General features: G+C 40.7%; 1 protein-coding gene across 2 annotated transcripts in view; it reads right to left on the reverse strand.

The window, feature by feature from the left end:
- Window positions 1-18,054, reverse strand: part of MICAL2 (microtubule associated monooxygenase, calponin and LIM domain containing 2) — a 178,020-nt gene that overhangs the window by 106,285 nt on the left and 53,681 nt on the right. For both annotated transcript variants that reach the window (XM_054827869.1, XM_054827870.1), the window contains one exon: window positions 2,313-2,670. In XM_054827869.1, the coding sequence (XP_054683844.1) occupies window positions 2,313-2,576 (264 nt within the window). In that variant the 5' untranslated portion in view covers window positions 2,577-2,670. The remainder of the gene's footprint in view (window positions 1-2,312; window positions 2,671-18,054) is intronic.

Consider the following 18,054-nt stretch of genomic DNA (forward strand, 5'->3'; position numbering starts at 1 on the left):
GCACTGAAAGGAAGTCATGGTACGTATATTGTAGCCTAATCTCTCTGCAATGGCATTTTGGTTGGACTGCCAGCATTTCTGAGAATTCCTTATCAACAAGTGGGGCTGTCAAAGCACACCACTGCAATGATCAGGGAGTCTGCAATCTTCTCGCAATGTGTCTCCTCTCATTCATGCTGCATAGATAGGCTTTCACAGCAGACTGTGATTCACATGTGAGGAATGTTTGGTAGATATCCCCACAGAGCCCGCAGACTGCAGTTACTGCTTTCATTTGCAGCAATCTGAAGATTCATGTTTCTCTCGTTAAATCAGTGATGACACAATGAAGTGCAGGTCTGGGCATGATCCACATTCAAAATGAACATCTACAAGTATTTCACAGAATATCTGTACATACACTGTTCATATCAGACATTCTATATTCATTTGCAATTCGATCATACATGCATCATAAATATGTCCATTAATTTCTGCAAATACTTACACTATGCCACAAAACATAAATCTTTACTCTCAAAGAGCAGTAATACCATACATTCAACACTGCAGAAGGTGTTGATTAGCCTCCTGCTTGGCAACCTTGTAAAGCATTACACAGGCTGTATTTTATGTACCAACCAATTTCCATGAGTCTTCTCACTATATATGAAAATTAATCACTTTAAGAACTTTGCAGAACCAGGCCTTGGCTTTGTAATGTCACACTTGAGAGAAGTATTTCATTTTTATATTTCACAGGGCTCTTAAAACTGCTTTTTTGTGTTGCAAATACTTCCTCAAACTAACCACGGAAATCTGGACCCGAGGCTGTATGTGTAGGTGAGGTGTATGTGGAATATCTCCTATCATTTGTTAATCATCAGACACTTTCTCATTCCTTCCCTTTCCTGTCTGTTTTCATCACAAAGATGCTCAATGACATATGTTCAAGGCTTTTTCAAAAGAACAAAAGGGAGGAAGGAAGCACAGGTCAAAAAGGGAAACGAAGGGAAAAAGGAAAGGGAAAAGACCCAGAGGCTGTCAGGAAAGCAGTGCAAATAGCTGTAATGGCACTCTTCATTTTCTAAATAAAACTGTAGTAAGGATACTTATTACCTTAGAAAAAGTTAATAATAATTGGGCACTTATTAAAAATGAATAAATAAAACCAGAGGCCTCTATATGTAGTGAAGGTAACATGGTGGTGTTCTCCCTGGCGCTTTTGAGAAGCTTCAATGCAATGATGCAAACAAGAAGAAAGAGACCTTCAACACTGCCTGTCTACTGAGTCCACAAAATAACACTTCAGTGATAATTTTGATGAAAGTCCTCCATAGTTTGGTGTCTAGTTACTCCCCAGAACTCGTTGTTCTACTTCTATAGAGTCTCTATTATAGAGCGTTCTACTTCTTAAAACTTACCCTTCTTGGGACAACTTTTAGCTATCGCTTGCAGTAAAGAAGTGAATTGCTCTCAGACAAAGCTATTAAAAATACTCTGTGACAGCCAGATGAAACAAATGGCAGAACCAGAGTATTTTGTAAAGTTCTGTCAACAGGATTTATCCCAACATTCGGTGGTTCTCTCTACCAAAATATGGTATTGCATGCTCTGCTGAACAGAAGATAATTTCCTGTCCGTTCCACAACCAAACAGACCAACTCCTTCAGTAAATACCACATAGCAATTATCCATATTCTGCTTGTGAAAAAGCTGTTACAGGAAAGTATTTAAATCCCTAAATAGTGTAGGATTTTCTTTTGCTGTCGTTTAGTAACTAGAGCCAATGCTAGGTGACAAATACAGATGCTCAGGCCTCCTACTAGCACCTTCCGGACAACAGCTTAGGAACTGCTGTTGAAACACATTTGGCCAGCCCTGGTCTCTTACAGCATGCACCAAGCAGCAAATAGAGGAACCTGCTGAATATACTATGGATTGCATCTTACAAAACCCTGTTTAATAAAGCAAGTAGTTCTTGTGATCCTGGCATGAACGAAGCCTACTGCCTCATGAGTTTACATCTCACGCCTGATTGACATTGATGTCCGAATAGGGCAGAAAACTTTTCTGCCATGATTGCAGCAGATTGTAAAGCAGAGTGCTTTTAGCACCATTCTTACATGCTGTGTGTTTACACAAAACTTGCAGAACAAAAATACCTGAAAATTTGTCAAAATAGTTGGTATGAGTCAGTTTTGAAAGGTAGATTAAAGGGAGAGTTACATGAATGGACACATTGCATGTGATGGCGTAATCCTTGCTTCTGCAGAAAAACAAGTTTACAAGATTCTAAGCTATGAAATCCAAAAATGAACTTCTCCACTTACCTTAGTGTTCATACAAGATTTTCCTCGTTTATACTCTTTGTGACTTGCTCTTTTATCAAGCTTGTTCCACAAAGCTTTGGCCTTCCACGTGGTCACTCTTGACTTCAGTTTGGTGTAAAAGTTTCTATTGTCCAAAGGATCTAATTCAAGTTGGCGAGTGAGAATATTAAAGGCCTGAATGGTACCTTTGCATGTTGATGCTTGTACAAAGTTTTCAAATATCTGGCCAGCTTGACTGTATTTTTCATCATCGTTTTCCCCCATGTTCTGAGAGACGTGTTTGAAAAGGATTAAGCTGGAGCTCTCGTGCTGGGGTACAGGTGATCAACACTACCAAGTACTTCCAAGCATGTTATTCCTAGAAAAGACACACACAGGTCACGTTAAAGCAGGTTCTGCCTAAGTCCACAAACCGTATATCCAATATCAACATAAAAACACAGCATATGGTGACTGGATAACCAGGCACAAAGAGTTAGTAGTGGCATCCAAGGTAAGCGTTACAAGTAAACATAACATACTTTTGCTGTCATGACATGTACTTCACAACAACTGTCATAAAACCCCTACAAACTCAAGCCTACTGCTTCAAAAACAACCAGCTGCACTCAGAGCCTTTAATTTTTCTTTAATTTTTGTTCAGTGATAAGTGCCAGATAACAGATGAAGAAAAACCAAACACCCAGATGCTTTTCCCAAGCAGAATTCATGTCACAGTAAGTACATGTCTAGTAACGTTTTGGTCTTAAGAATTCTTAGAAACCTGCAGCCAAAAGTCAACACTATTTGAGGAAATTTTCTCCCATTGCACAAGCTAGGGCCAAGAGCACAGCTTAGCCAAAGTGATTTAGAATTGGCACAGTCACTTGCCATGAGCAAATGCAGAAAACAGGCTAAGCAGAAATATTATCACAAGTTACACCAGAACTGAAGAAACAGAAAACAAGTAACCACAGAGAGTTCCCCCTTTTCTCACTCTCTTGCCAAAATGAGAAAGGGTTCAATGCTTTAGTGCATAGAAAGGAATTTTATCTCCACGTCTCCACACGTGAAATGCTAAAGTTACGCATTTGGAGTCTTACCTTGTCATGTGCTGATGATATAAAGTAATGATGTTTGGCCCGCTAAGCCCCATTGGCTTTTCCTAGTAACACGATCACAGTCAAACTGTGCCTGATTCCAGATAAATATCCTTACATTCTGTGAGGGCAATGCTATTCTAAAATAGTATAAGTTTGCAAGAACTAAAGTACTTTCATTGCAGCACTCCCTTATCCTTCTTTAACCTTGCTCTCAATTTCTAATGGGGAGCAACTGAGAGTCAGCCAAGGTCCATAGAAAATAACCAAGTGGCTTTCACATTTTCCAAGAAAATTGTTACAGGTTATGTATATACTTATCCTCAGAAAAGGGTCTACCTAGACTTATGTCCAGATTTAAGTCATGTATTCTTTCTCTTGCTATTAAAGAATTAACTACCAGTCCAAGAAATGAAAAACTAAATCAATGCTTGCCTGACCTCCCACATAATTAGTTATTTTGCTTGGAACATCATCTGTTGGGTGATAGTTTTAGAATAAGTTGTTAGAAAGGCCTTTGAAGTTTTGCTTTTTAATTTAACACTGTTCACAAACTATTCATTCTCTGCTTGCATTTCCTTCAAAGAAGAAAAGAGAAAACAATCCGTGTATTTAAGTAAAGAAGAGACCTACCATGTCTATCTTACAGTCCTCTAATACAGAAAAATATTATGCAACTTATTCAAGAGATCCCATGGGGAGATATAAGGAAGCATTTGGAATACTCACATTCCCTGGCTGCGCTCAAAATAAATAACCTTTGTGTGCACATCATCAGTCTGTTGTTGGTTTGTGGGTAAAATAAATTGGCAATGTTGAGAGTTTGTACGTTTTCTTAGACCAAATGTCATGATTAAATATTTGGTGCCAAGAATAAGTCAGGAAATTTCTGTTTTCCCCTCTGAATACTTCATTTATAATATGCTCCATGCCCTTTTCTAAAGAGTTTTGTGGCTTTGTGAGGTAAAAGCACAAACATTTTGTATGCCCTGAATTCTAGAAGGTCTAATTTTTCAAGAAACTGAGTGCCGTGAACTCCCATTGACTCAAAAGGAGTTGAGGACATCCAGCACCTTTCCAGGTTCAAGTCCTCCATGATTAACGAGCAAACCCCTCCAACAACTGCATGCCGGCAGGAGGGAGCCCGGCCACCTTGGCTGCCCTGGTGCGAGGCAGGCCCAGCGTGACGACTCTCACCAGCCCTGGCTTTGGGAACGCAGAGCAACACAGCGGGTTTTGGGTCAGTCCAAAACTGGGCAATAGATCCAGAAGTTCCTAGGGGAAGGGTAGGGGACTGCCATGCAGAAAGGTTGATGTATGTCTGGGGTTAAGCTTTACACACGAGTGCTATTACAAGTGGGAGGCAGCACAGGGCAACTAAAGATAGCAACAGCACAGCGTTAGGTGCTACAATGCAGCTTAAACAGCTTGATATACAGGCTCCCCAGGATTTGAGACCCATTAAAAAAAAAAAAAAGAATTAAAATCAAGGATAAGCACTTACTTTACCCAACTTCCATACCTGCTTGAGGTATTTTTTTATAATAGAAAAACCAAAGTATTTTTCTTTTCTCTCAAAGTAGTTATGAATAGCTTCCTGGGGAGTGGGAAAGTGTCAGTGATAAATGTTCCACCTTGGACATTTCAGCTAAAGGAGTGGCAGCCAGATTAGGTTTTCTTAATCACTCCAAACACACATCACTACTGCCTCAGTGCTACCAAAGACTTTGATCATCTATAAAACAATACTTCCTCTCCGTTGTTTTCATTAGCTCACCGCAAGACGGTTATCACGTTCATGTAACACAAATATCTTTAACTCTGGCATAATTGATAAGTGAATCTGATCACAAGCTCTTTAATGTATTTTCTGCTCACAGAGATGACATTTTTATAGCCTCAGCTGTTTCCATCCAGCAAAGAAGAGGAAAAAAAGCTAAAAGAGTAGAGCCATATCTGAACCAACCAAGGAAGAGAAGCAGCATGTGCCAGGGCTGATAACGGTGAGAAGGCAGAAGAGATGGTTGGCAGGAGCCACTGCAGCCAAAGGGAAGGGTAAAAAAAAAAAAAAAATTTTTAGTGTGATGCAAACCAGTGGAAGTAGGTGTTGCACACGCATGCACATATGAACAAACACACACAGCAGGGCCTGGGCTTCCTCTGCCTTTCCACTGGGGAAGAGAGCAGCTGGGAAGCACAGACAGGACACCTTCCCCAGCCTTAAAACGTCCCTTCTTCGACACCACAAAGCTAGGACTGAGGCTACTCTTTTGGGGCACAAAATTTTCTCCTCATGAACTTCTAAAACACTCCCATCTTGTCCAACACTGAAAAGCTGTGGAGTGGCATCTCAGCAGAGACATTTGCTCACCAGCAAAGCATTTCTCCTCGCTGTGTCAGAGGTCATGTTCTCCAAAAAAGCCACATTTTGTGGTCAGAAAGGCAGAATGAGACAGGAGACACTGGTTACTGGGGTTTCTGGCTTGCTGGAAACGCCACTTTTTTTTTTTTTTGGCATGAATACTGTTGACAGATGACAGAGAGGACAATGGTGCTCCAAGTATATGCAGCTCATGAAAAAGTATGCATTTTTTTCTGAGGAGTCACCAATATTTCACTGCAGTATTGTACGTAACTCATTAGAAACAATGCAATAAGGACAAGAAGTTGAACAGAGTAATTCTTAACTATAATTAAAGTTTCCTGTTCTGTAACTGTCTCAAAGACTTAAGAGGCAACGCATAAACTGCTTACCTGTAGCGGGGGAAAAAAACCAAAACAACAACAACCCACAGCAATGTTTGGGGAAATACGTGAGTTAGAATACTATCATTTATGCTTTTTCTTCCTTCATCATGTAGATAACTCTAGGGATTAAAGTCACATCGAGGTGAGTATTGATGCTGAAACTGCAAACTATGCTTTTCAAAGTGACCACTGAACTTCCTCTGGAAGCACAATTGAAAAAAAAAGTTTATTTGAAACTTTACTGAAGTGCTACAGAGCCCCCAAAAAATTGGGCCACAGAAAGAGCATTAATGAGCAGGAAATAGCCTGGACAAACAGTTCTTTTAAGTCAGAACTGAAGCACCCATGGGTTAGATTCACAGCTAACAAGAACTGTCATTTTAGGTCTCACACATGACGTATTAAGCACATAGAAGAATTTGGCCTTCCACGCAGCTTCCCTTAGTATTACAGGAGTCTCTGGAGAGCTCCCAGACACAAAGGGCAGACACTGGGAAGAAGAAGGGTTGCATTTTGACGATGCCTTCTACTGTAATGTTAGCCCAACCTCTTTTCTGCCTCCAGTCAGGGGCAAACAGCAATGTCAGATAAGAAAATCCGAGAAGTGCTGTTCATGCCTGGTGGCTACCCAAGGAGAAAGTGAAGATCTTATTACAAGTTAAAGGAAAGCAGTGCAAAAGGGACAGAAAGTAGAAATTAAAGCAATGGTGCATGTACAGATGTATACATGTGAAAGCAAATGCCTCCAGTCTTGGCTGATATTTCCTGTCAGTGAAACAAGCTCTGGTTTTGCGAATAGTGAAAAAATGCCTCCACTGTCAGGATAATTCCACTAATTATCACTAGTTAAAAGGATGTACGGAGCTGGTTCACACCTGCACATGAAGCCTTTCAGCATAATACAGCAAGCAATAAAGTTGACATATAGGAGTCATTAAATTAAAATAACTTAAATTTTTGACAGCAGTACTGCGTGTATTGCTTGTCAGCAGTGTTCTCAAAAATTAAAAACTTCTTTTGGCTTAGTTGCCCCACCAGAGAGAAAAAAAAAAAATCTGATTTTAATTCAAACTTGCAGCACTTAAGTCCTTCCTTAGTCCCTTAATGCTCTGTTTCTAATATTTGAGAACATGTTCCTCAGGGAGATTGGAAAAGAATTAAATTCCTCGCATTTCAATACCACTAATCCTGATTCCATTTTCAATACGGCCCTAATTCTGCTATGTTTACCGAGAATAAATTCTTTTATTAAGACTTCAGTTTGGCATGCAGGATACAATACATTTATTGTTTGCTTAAGGTTAGTAACATCAACAGAAACAAAAGACTGGATTCTGCAGCACCTGTAGTAATCATTTACTTTGGCCCTTCCTCATCATCAGTAAAAACTACAGTATTTCTGCTGTCTCTTCCCTGTCATAACCGTCTACAATCTCAATACCATTACGAGTGAAATTTGCAAGTGAGACTGGCTGTGTTACAGGACCTTCTCAGTTTTTTGTCTTAGTTCCTACTCACATTAGGCACTTTGTTTTCATGGTGAAATATAAATATTTCTATGTGGAGGAAACATAGCTTTTTGGTGGTTTGGTTTCTTTGCATGTTTTCCTAGAACTGACATAAAAGGAAAAAAAAACTTAAATGTGATTCTTGTAACAACTGAAGCACTCCCTTGCTTTCTTTGTAAAAATAGTTAAAAAAACCCACAAAAGTGCATTTGCCTAAAATACGTGTTTTCTATTGGTGACAAACAGAAAACACATTTCTTAAGATGCACAATCCTAACAGAAACATCAGTAAACAGAAATTGTTTCTGAACAACGCCTCGCAAACAGTCTCTCTTTATAAACAGCCAGATTACTTTTCTGTATTTTTATAAAAAGCTGACTTCCACAGAACTCCTGCAAAATAACTTTTCAGGCCAAATATGGAATTCAAAACAGTTCCTACCAAGACACTCTGTGCCTATGAACTTACAAGGTTACTGTACACACTATCAGCTTGTTTTGCTGAAGTTATATGAGACGTTTCAAACATAAGCCTTCCAACAAGTGCTGCTGTGCTCATTTAACCTGCTACATCTGGAATCATCCCACAATAAAATATAGCTGGAAGCATATAGTACACTAACACTTTGCAGTGTATATTTTAGATATGTTCACAGGAAGCACAAAATAAAATGACCTATCTGTAGGATTCTCTCTACCACACAGACTAAGTCACATTCCAAACATTTTAAAGTTGAAGGCTTTAAAAATAGTCCAGTTTGTTTCTTGATGTTACTGGTCTGAGCTTTCCAGCTTTACTGTGGGAATACGCTGAGACGCTCAGAAGTAAAATGAGATCAATCACATAAGCCAGTAGCTTGCATATGCCTCCGTTCATGCAAACATATGGGATGCTGCTGGAGAGGCCACATGCATAATCCCAGAGATGGAGGCTCAAACATCTGCCCCTGCCACAGCTGCTGGTGAGCCCAAGCTGCGCCACCTTTGCCATACGGCCACTCTTGTGACCCAGATTTCAGACAACACAAAACTCGCAGGGTTCACACCGTTCTGCTGCCTGCACAAGAAGTCCTGTCCTGTGAGCATCGCTAAAACCCCCAGATGCTCATTTTGCAAAGCACAGGCACAACTATTTCAAATGAATTACAATGCATAGTTATCCAGGCATCTGTATACAGCACACACTTAAACTACTCATCAGAAATACTGATCAGAAATACTAATGCATTTCTGAGAAGTGAGTTCTAAAATAAAGAAAAATAAAGAATTTTTTTTTTCCTATTTCCTATACCACTGGAAATTGAGACTCAAAACTTTTAAGTCCAATGCTTTTGAGGAAAAAAGTCTGTAGCCCAGTTATTGTTCTGTGCAGGTTACAGTGAGTAAAATTTATTATTTCTAACAGGGGTGCTAAAAGCTCTGTTACAAGGTCCCAAGTTTCCATATAGTCTGCATCTTCAAAGCTAACTGTAGATGAATAAGCCACAGTCATTAGGGGTTAATGTTATGCATAAACAAGAAATTAAAACCTGACTCTTGTTTAGACTGGTTACGAGAAAGAACATTTTTCAGCTCTGTTGTAGTAGATTAGAAACACAATATAAACAACAGTAGAAACTTTATGCTGATGTTTTCCTAGGTCGGGATCACAAGAGTAAAGGAAAAAAGTATACCATAAGGATAACATCAGCCAGCAAGTAAGTGTACCTCTTAAGAAAAGGCACCTGTTATTTAAGTTAGAAAGATGTTATGAAAATACTGGCAGTGAAAACAATTGAAAGGACAAACTTTAAGCTCTTTGAAAATCCTGCCTTTCTTTCCCTATGGTGACACAAGCTCACAAACTGGAACAGCTGAGATGTAAGAATTAATCACAGAACAGAGAGTGGGTTGGTTGGGTTTTGGTTAGCACAAGATTTTCTGCTTTCACTAGGATGTTAGGACATTGGGCCAGACTAATTCAGAGAGCAAGTAACATCCTATTTACTGTTTCTAAAGTCACATCCAGCAGGGAGGCAGGAGGGCCAGGCGCATAGAGCAGGGACGGACGACACGAGAGGATGATGGAGAGCGAGCTCCAGCACCACTCCTGCCTGGCTGCTAGTGAGAGCTTTGACATCTCACTCCCTTTCACAGCCCTGTGTCCTCCTCTCTGCTCCTCACCCCCAGGTCACAGGGAAAACTTAGATGGCACAACTGTGTCTGTGAGGAGCATGAAAAATATGCATACCCACCAGCTGACAGAGCTATGTCAGCAAAACCCCTGGCATAGATGCAGCTATACCAACAAAATTGAGCCACATTTGGCAGCAGTGGTTCCTCTAGTATGGCTTTCCCTTTGTATGCATGGGGACATAACTATGGAGGTAAATACACCATGAAAAAAGAACAAACGCATGAACCAGGAAAAAGCAGACTCTCTTAGTCAGCAATCGTGCAAATAATGTCAGTTTGTGTCACTTTGAGAACAGGGATAATCCAGAAGGATGGGGCAGCGAGACAGGCTATGAATTTACACAGCAATGCAAGACTGCCAAGACCTGGCAGTACCTGAGGAAGTGCCACCACATTTTTAAGCAGCTGGCAGCCCCCAGTACAGGGCAGAAGGGGTCACCAATCTCGGTGCCTTCCTGCTCTCTCCAGCTGGGAGCCACCCCATGCCCTGATACAGCCTGTCCCCTTACTGTAGCCACTCTGGACCCAAAGGGGCTATGGAGCACAGAAAGGTGATCAGCACTGCTGCTACTCAAACTGCCCCAGCACATCAGCTGGAGACACCAGAAAGTGCCTTGCAGCAAGGGACCCGAGAACAAGGGATACCAAAATAAGACTGTTTTTTGTTTCCCGTCAGGATTTCTGTAAGAAAGGAAATTAATGTCTGCTTAGGGTTTGGAGGGTTTTTTTAAGCAAAAATATTAAATGATGGCTGTGCTGAAGCAAACTGCCCAGGATATGTCTTGGGGGAAGAAAAAGAACAGCACCAATGTTAGCTTTCACAGAACACATGCCAAAAGCTCTCCAGAATATGTTTCAGATTGTCTTTCCAAGTGTGGATCTCTGGTTATATATCTCCTCTCCAGTGTGCTTCCCTCTTGTTATGGGGCTGTGGCAATTACCCAAGAGCTGAACAGGAGGATGAAACAGTCAGCACGAGGGCTGCAAGACCCTGAGGGCTCCAGGCCGCAATAATTCATTTGGTAGAGCTGCCCTCATCTCTAGACATCAAACTTCCAGATCAGTAACCAGGATTAAACCACTGAACACACAGACAGTATTGCATTACCAATCATCAAAGAAATAAAACATTCTGGGCAATATTTCATATGTATATACACATGCTTTTATGAATCAATGCATTTGGTTATTTTTTTAATGCAAGATAGCTCACAATACTTCCTGTGGCTCATTGAGATATTAATGTTATCAGTCACACTGAAATCCACAGGAACCGGGGGAAAAGGGCAAAAAAAAGGGGGGAAAAGGGCAAAAAAAAAGGGGGGGAAAAGGGCAAAAAAAAAGGGGGGGAAAAGGGCAAAAAAAAAGGGGGGGAAAAGGGCAAAAAAAAAGGGGGGGAAAAGGGCAAAAAAAAAGGGGGGGAAAAGGGCAAAAAAAAGGGGGGAAAAGGGCAAAAAAAAGGGGGGAAAAGGGCAAAAAAAAGGGGGGAAAAGGGCAAAAAAAAGGGGGGAAAAGGAACCAAACCAAAAGCAGTTTTAAGTTGTGAATGATAGGCTCCTTAGTTAGAATAATGTCAATTCACCACCAAATATCAGCCACTGAACAACTACAGAAAACTGTGAAGCCACACCCAGACAAGTCAGCCAGAGGGTGGTGGAAAACCAGAAAATTTAGGTTAAACACCAAACTCTGCTCCAGGGAACATTTACATGAGAAGACCAAAAAGAAAGAATGCTACTGGGATTGCTTTATATCTGCTTTTGGTTTGGTTTGTTTGTTTGTTTTGCTTGGTTGTTTTTGTTTTGCTTTTTGTCCTTGTAAACTGGACCCATAGTTACCAAAAGAGAGTAGAAAAGACATCGCTTCTGAAAGTAGAAACAGTATTTTTGGAAGAAAATGTGCAGGACAATTCCTGCCCTCTCTCAGCCTTGACTTTCAAAAATTGAAGAAAAAACAAAGTACAAAAAACCCAAATAAAGATTCCAAGAGAGTTAGAAAAACATCATCCATTACTGCTGCAGAAAAATCCTCTCAAACAGCAAAAATACATCTCAAAACATTATTTTGGGATATCCATCAGCAAAATAAAGAAAAATAACAGTGGGAATAAAATGTTAGGAAGCAGCCTCGTCAAAAAAAACTCTGAGGGCAGAACATCATTAACCAATAATAGGAGAGATGACAAATGCATCACTGTTTTCAAAAGGCAAGCTGAGATATAGTCAGAATTAAATTATGATTCGTCTTCTCCAGCACAGAAAAGTTTACTAGAACATGTGAAGCACCAAAAAAGCACTTCTTAATAGCAATTGTTCATCTCATAGCCTGGTTCCAAAAGCCTGGGGTTTAAATCCTCTGTGTTAGTTCTGTCAACAATACCGAAGGTCAGAGGTGGATGTTCCTTCTCATACTAAAATCTTTATGCAACACCAGACATTTATTTCCAATCACCTACCAAGCAGAATGATCTACACTTAAATATGTAAAAGATGTTACCATCAGGCTCTTCATTAGTCATTCCTTCATTTGGAAAATTTATTTTTCCACATACCTGTACTTTGCTGCAGGTAAGCAGGCAGACATGATAGGCATGTTCTCTCCAGTGGGCATGCACTTTGGAAGTGTCAAGGGAAAGAACATCATCAATTTTTTGTAAAAAGTTACTTTTATCACTGTCATCTAGTCCTTGCATTTGCTTTACTGTATAGAAGATCCAACATTTCTTACTGAAAGAACGCATCTGTAGGAGGTTACGGCCAACATCAACACATACATATCTGAAAATCAGCATTAACAGCGCTTTTAAAGAGCCAAGCACGTGCAAGTGCAAAAACATTGCCGGTGTGTTAGACAAAACCATAAAGTTTTAAGACACTGTTACTGTTTCATTCCCATATATTACCATGAGGTTACATGTAACAGCTACAACTGTTTGGGGACCCTGAAATGATGCCATGTGGTGACTACATGTTGCGTATTTGAGCATAATATTTGCAGCACCAGAGTAGATTAAAGGCATTACATTTCTCCCCCTTCCTACAGCAAAACAGAGCTAAAGCTGCTCTGGTGCCTCAACTCTCTAACAGTCTGTAATTATCAGAAAGAGAAAGGATTAACTGGTTCTGGGTTTGCGGAGCGCCTGGTACACAAGGTCCTGATTAAGGCTGGCTTTGTTAGAGAAAACAACAATTTAGGAAGGAAAGTGGTTTACGGGAACACCTTGGGTCAATTCAGTTTTGCTTTAACACAGCCCAAACTCTGCCAGCCAGCTGGATGCCCGCTGGCCCATGCCTCAGCGCTGCCAGCCCCCCAGGGCCACAATGGGGGGGGTGGAGGGTGGCTGCGCCCTCACCCCAGCTGCCGTGGGCTGCCCACAGCCCCTGCCTGGTCCCCGAGGCTGAGCCCCCTGAGCACCGTGCTCCCCCCTCACTGCGCCTGCTCTGCACAGAGCCGGAACTGGGGGACAGCAACTGTCAGAATACTGAAAGTTTTTACTCAACTTCTGATCAGAAGAAAACCCAAATTCCGCTCATACAACGTGCTTACATGAAGTGAACCAACTGAAGACCTGAAGATGTATTTTGTTATTATAGTTCCTTCATATATAGTTCACACAATTTTAATATCCCCCAGCTTATAGAGACCAAGAAGGAAAACAGAGAACTGACCATCAGAAAAAGGATGGAGAAAAATATTTCTGGATGTAAGATATTCACAAAGGAAACATTGTTAAGTTCTCCACTTTACAAATATGGTTTAAAAAAAAGTTTTGTTACCGAGCCCAAGACCTCATATTGGCTTGGGCTTTGCTCCAGTTTTACATTAGCACAGATTTCTCCCTCTCTTCTGCATACAGGTAAACACTATTGCTTTTATTTAACTGAAATGTGCAACCAGATCTTATCTACAGTCCAGTTTTCAAGCTTTAGTTTACTATGAATAAAGAGTTAGCTAATGCCCTAATACAGTGGCTGTATTAATATTGTGATCAGACTGAGTCTGACTTTTGGCGGAGGCATCAGCGCAGAGGTGGCTGGCGATGGGCAGGCGCAGACAGAGGAGGGAGATCTGTGTTCGGACCAAGCCAAATTCTGTCATTGCCTTCGTCACAGCACAGTGATAGACACTGGTTCGGGATGAGCAGCTGATGGATGCTGATGCAACACCACTCGCTGCTCTGCTGCAAAGAAAACCCTAACTGGCAGAAATGCCCCTAAAGATCACATAGTACCTTTCAGCTTTGTAAAGCATTGGGGTAGGGAGACAGAAAAGAAGAAAAAACTTCAGATGTACTGCTGGACACTTTTTGCTCCTCAGCTTTTCTTTCCAGCTGGGACTTTTTTTTTTTTAAAGATACATGAATATTTTTATTTTCTTTCTTCTCCCCCCAAACAGTTGCTTGGAACTGCTGCTTGGATTATGAAACAGAATGAGCAAGCGATAAACTGCATAAAGGAAAGAAAAGCCATGATATTTTCTGAAGTAAAATCTGAATTATAATGCGTGTAAAATTGCAGTATTTCCCCTTTCAATTTTGAGCTGAAGTTAAAAACAGGTTCTTCAGTACATGCTGCACCCACGGGCATGTGATCACAATTGAGTTTCAGGTATTGTGCAGTCATTGCATGGAGAGAAGAAAAAAAGAAGAAAAAAGGCATACACCAGAAGTTTTGGACAGTTCCAGGTCCAAATGGATACAATTTGCATAGTATGAGCTCACCCCCTCAAAAAAAAAAAAGTGAGTCAACATACAAACTAAACCTCAAATGAAATAATCTGGAGAGGAAGTAGTATGGAACAACTTTAAAGGGAACTTGTATCAGCTCTGGAAGCAAAATTTTCAAGGAACAGTGCTTCCTTTTGCATGCAAGTCACACTACAGACAGATACTACTTAGAAGAAAACTCTCAAACCAATAGCCAAAGGAAAAAAACAAAAGAAAGAAGAAAATGTAAAATCGCAGCAGCATGAAAAAAAGCTTGTATAGCAGTCAAGAGATATCCATAACGCATTTCTAAATCAGAAATCTTTACGAAAGGGAGCTGGGAAGTGACTGCAGCAGTCAGAGAATCAGTCCATTTCTTTAAGGTTCAACATGGGAGTTTTTACCCCCGCCTTCATTCCTGCCAAGCGCAGATCGCTATGAAATACATTAAGTTCAAATACTCCAGAACCTCCCCTGTGCATAGCACAGATTATCATAGCAAAGGCTTTGAACATCAGTCTCTTTGGTGGTGTTTCTGGTGCCTGGTGCAGCCAGGCAGGATGAGAGGGCTGTCTGACCCCATGTTTCTGTCAAAGCTAGACTGAGCCTGACTTCTCCACTGATGCTATCAACTTCAGAGAATTCCTTTCAAATGAGGTCCATCAGACATACCAATGTCTGCACCAAGGGAAAATGGGCCCCTTTCTAGCCAGATTAACCTGCTACCTTAAACTGCCACATTTCAAACCACACACATGCGCATCCAAGGATACATTAGTGATTTGGCTTGTGAGCACATATCCCAGGGCTCCTGCTGCCACTAACGATGTGGAGCCTTTCATGAAAAACTCTTTTGCCATATTTCATACAATGGTTTATCTCTGTTCCACGATCCAAAGTCCTCCTCACCCCACCACATATAGCTGGGGCTCTTCCACCTCTGCCCACTGCTGACCACCGGTCCTGCCAGCGGACGTGACCAGCAGAAAAATTCAAAAGACTTAGCAATGAAGTGTTTGCTTACCAGATGCCCTAACGCAGCAAGTCAGTGACACCCAGAACAGTTTATTCCTAATTTTCTATGATTGATAGGATAGGATTCTTCAATTACTAGCTTATTTTTTTCACTGTAACAAAAAATGCCATATGTTTGCATAAAAGAAAGAGACTGAAAACACTGTAAAGAGTTCTAAGTTACAAATGTTAAGTTACATGAGTGGTCACTACAGTCTCTCCTGTTGTTGTCCATAGGGCGTGCACGTGAAATGCTGCTCCAACTATATGAATTGGGTCTGAGAGAGATTGCTAGAAAAAAAGTGCAGAAGGCAGCACTTCATTGGACTCCTAATATCCAGTGTATCAATTAATTATGAATCAACTTTTACGAAGCATATTTCTCCAAGGCATCTTGGCAGGCGGTGTATAGCAACACGTGAACAGTTCACCTCGGTATTTTCAGGTCAGACTACATCCTAAATGGGTCAGTGCAACATCAGGCAGAAAGCACCCTCCTTTTCTAAAAACAGAAGCTGACAGCTTTGCACAGGGCTCTCACAGCCCATCTTCTTGCAGTTGGGGCAGCTGTACTTACTTGGTTACTCCTTTTACCTCATGGCAGACCTTTACTGGCAGGGCCACTCCAGAACAACCACGTCTCATAGTGCTCTGGCAGAGGTCTATTAATCATCAGCGGGTTAAAAGGTCAGATTAGTAAATCTGTTTAAGGCATACGCCCAACAGGCGGAGGCAAGGATCTCAACCCAGGACGTTCAGCACAGCCACTGCTGATGTGGCTCCACTTGTCTGGATGTACAAAGTGCCAGAGCAGGCAGAGGAAGAGCGCTGCGCTCGCAGGCGCTACCTTCACCCAGTAAAGGGCCCACTCAGACTCCAATAGCCTGCTGTAACCTTATAGGCACAGGTACTTCATGCGTCAAGAAATACAATAAACCCAACATGCTTATATTTCCCAGACAGAAAACCCAGATTATTAGCAACAAACACAATTACCACAGCAGTCCCCAGATGGATTTCTCTACATTGTTGCCTACATTCTATTTTTTGATCCCTATGAGGTCGCACACCAGCACATCTCACAGCTTAAAGCTGAAAATTTACTGCTGGAATGTTAATCAAAAGCAATAGGAACTTAAATCTAGATTATATCTTAGAAGAGAGAAAAAACAGCTCAAGGCAAAAAACCTGAGCAACTAAAATACGGTTTTGGTGGAAGAAAAAAAAAAAAGAACCTTTGGCCCGAGTCTCACTGCCATTTGTGACACTTTCTTAGAAAAATTCATGACAATTTTATAAATGATATCAACCAAAACCTTCAAGTCACATTATCTTGAGTGAAACTTTTAAACATGCTATATGAGCAAAAAGTTCAGCAGTTTCCACCTCCCCTTAGCATTGGCAAGGTTATCATTACACTGTGGCACTGCTGTAAAACAAATCCAGTCATCTACAATTGCACCACAGAGAAGATGGCTCTGCTGAAAACAGGGGAGGGACTGCATCTGCTGGGGCGTGCCAAGCGAAACTCATCAGCATCACAGCACATGACTAAGCATGTATTCGGGTACGTCAATACTCAACTACCAATTTGAAAATAAAGGTAATATCTTCTTATCTCCTCCCCTCCCCCAAATCTGTAAATATGGGAAAAGACAGAACACAGCAAAGGAAGTTTAAGAAACCTTAACAAGAAAAAAACAACACACCACAAGATATGAAACAACTATTCACACAGAATAATGACTGTTAATATTCTATTTAAGATTAAAACGTATCAGGTAAGAAATATTAGAAATTAGGATCCTATTTCTAAAAATAGAAAGGTGACTGCAGATACACTTGACAGACTATTCACGTGCATACAGACCTGTAAGGTAAATAAATATTTAATTATATGTTGCCTTTTTTGCTTAATTCTAATTGTGAGAGGTAATTACTTACGTTGTCAATACTAGTTTCTAATGACTGGGTCCAGAACAATCAATTAAATTTCATTTTAAATTCCCCAGACCTGGTAGAAAAGCAGAAAGCTCTCTCTCTTCTGGATATCTTCCCCCAAGAAAACAAAATAATCATTAAAATCATAATGGAATCATCAGCCAAAGGAAGAAAATACCATTCAGCTTCACTTCCTCCTCCAAAATTAAAAACACACATTAATTTCAGCCCTGCGCCTGGCATAATATCCCATAAGGAAAGTAGAAAATTTGGATTCAAAACACAAGGTGCTTCTTAGTATGACAAGGGTGTATTTTTCCTATTAGAGAAAGTCATTAAAAACAAATGCAACGAAGGCTTCATGAACTCATCAGAAGCACTGATCGTAACCTTACAAAGTCTGTTGATACCTAGTAGGAAAGTCAGATGAAGTCTGCTTTCTACTTTGTAGAAGTACTGATAATTTTCTCACACACATTTTCAATAAACTTTGCACGTGGGTTGGCGTATTAGCTACGTGACAGCCAATTAGGCAGGCAGATGAGGAAAGCCTTCCCACTCTTTGCTTGTCT

Source organism: Grus americana, chromosome 5 (genome assembly GCF_028858705.1).
Source record: "Grus americana isolate bGruAme1 chromosome 5, bGruAme1.mat, whole genome shotgun sequence".
Classification (NCBI taxonomy): Eukaryota; Metazoa; Chordata; class Aves; order Gruiformes; family Gruidae; genus Grus; species Grus americana.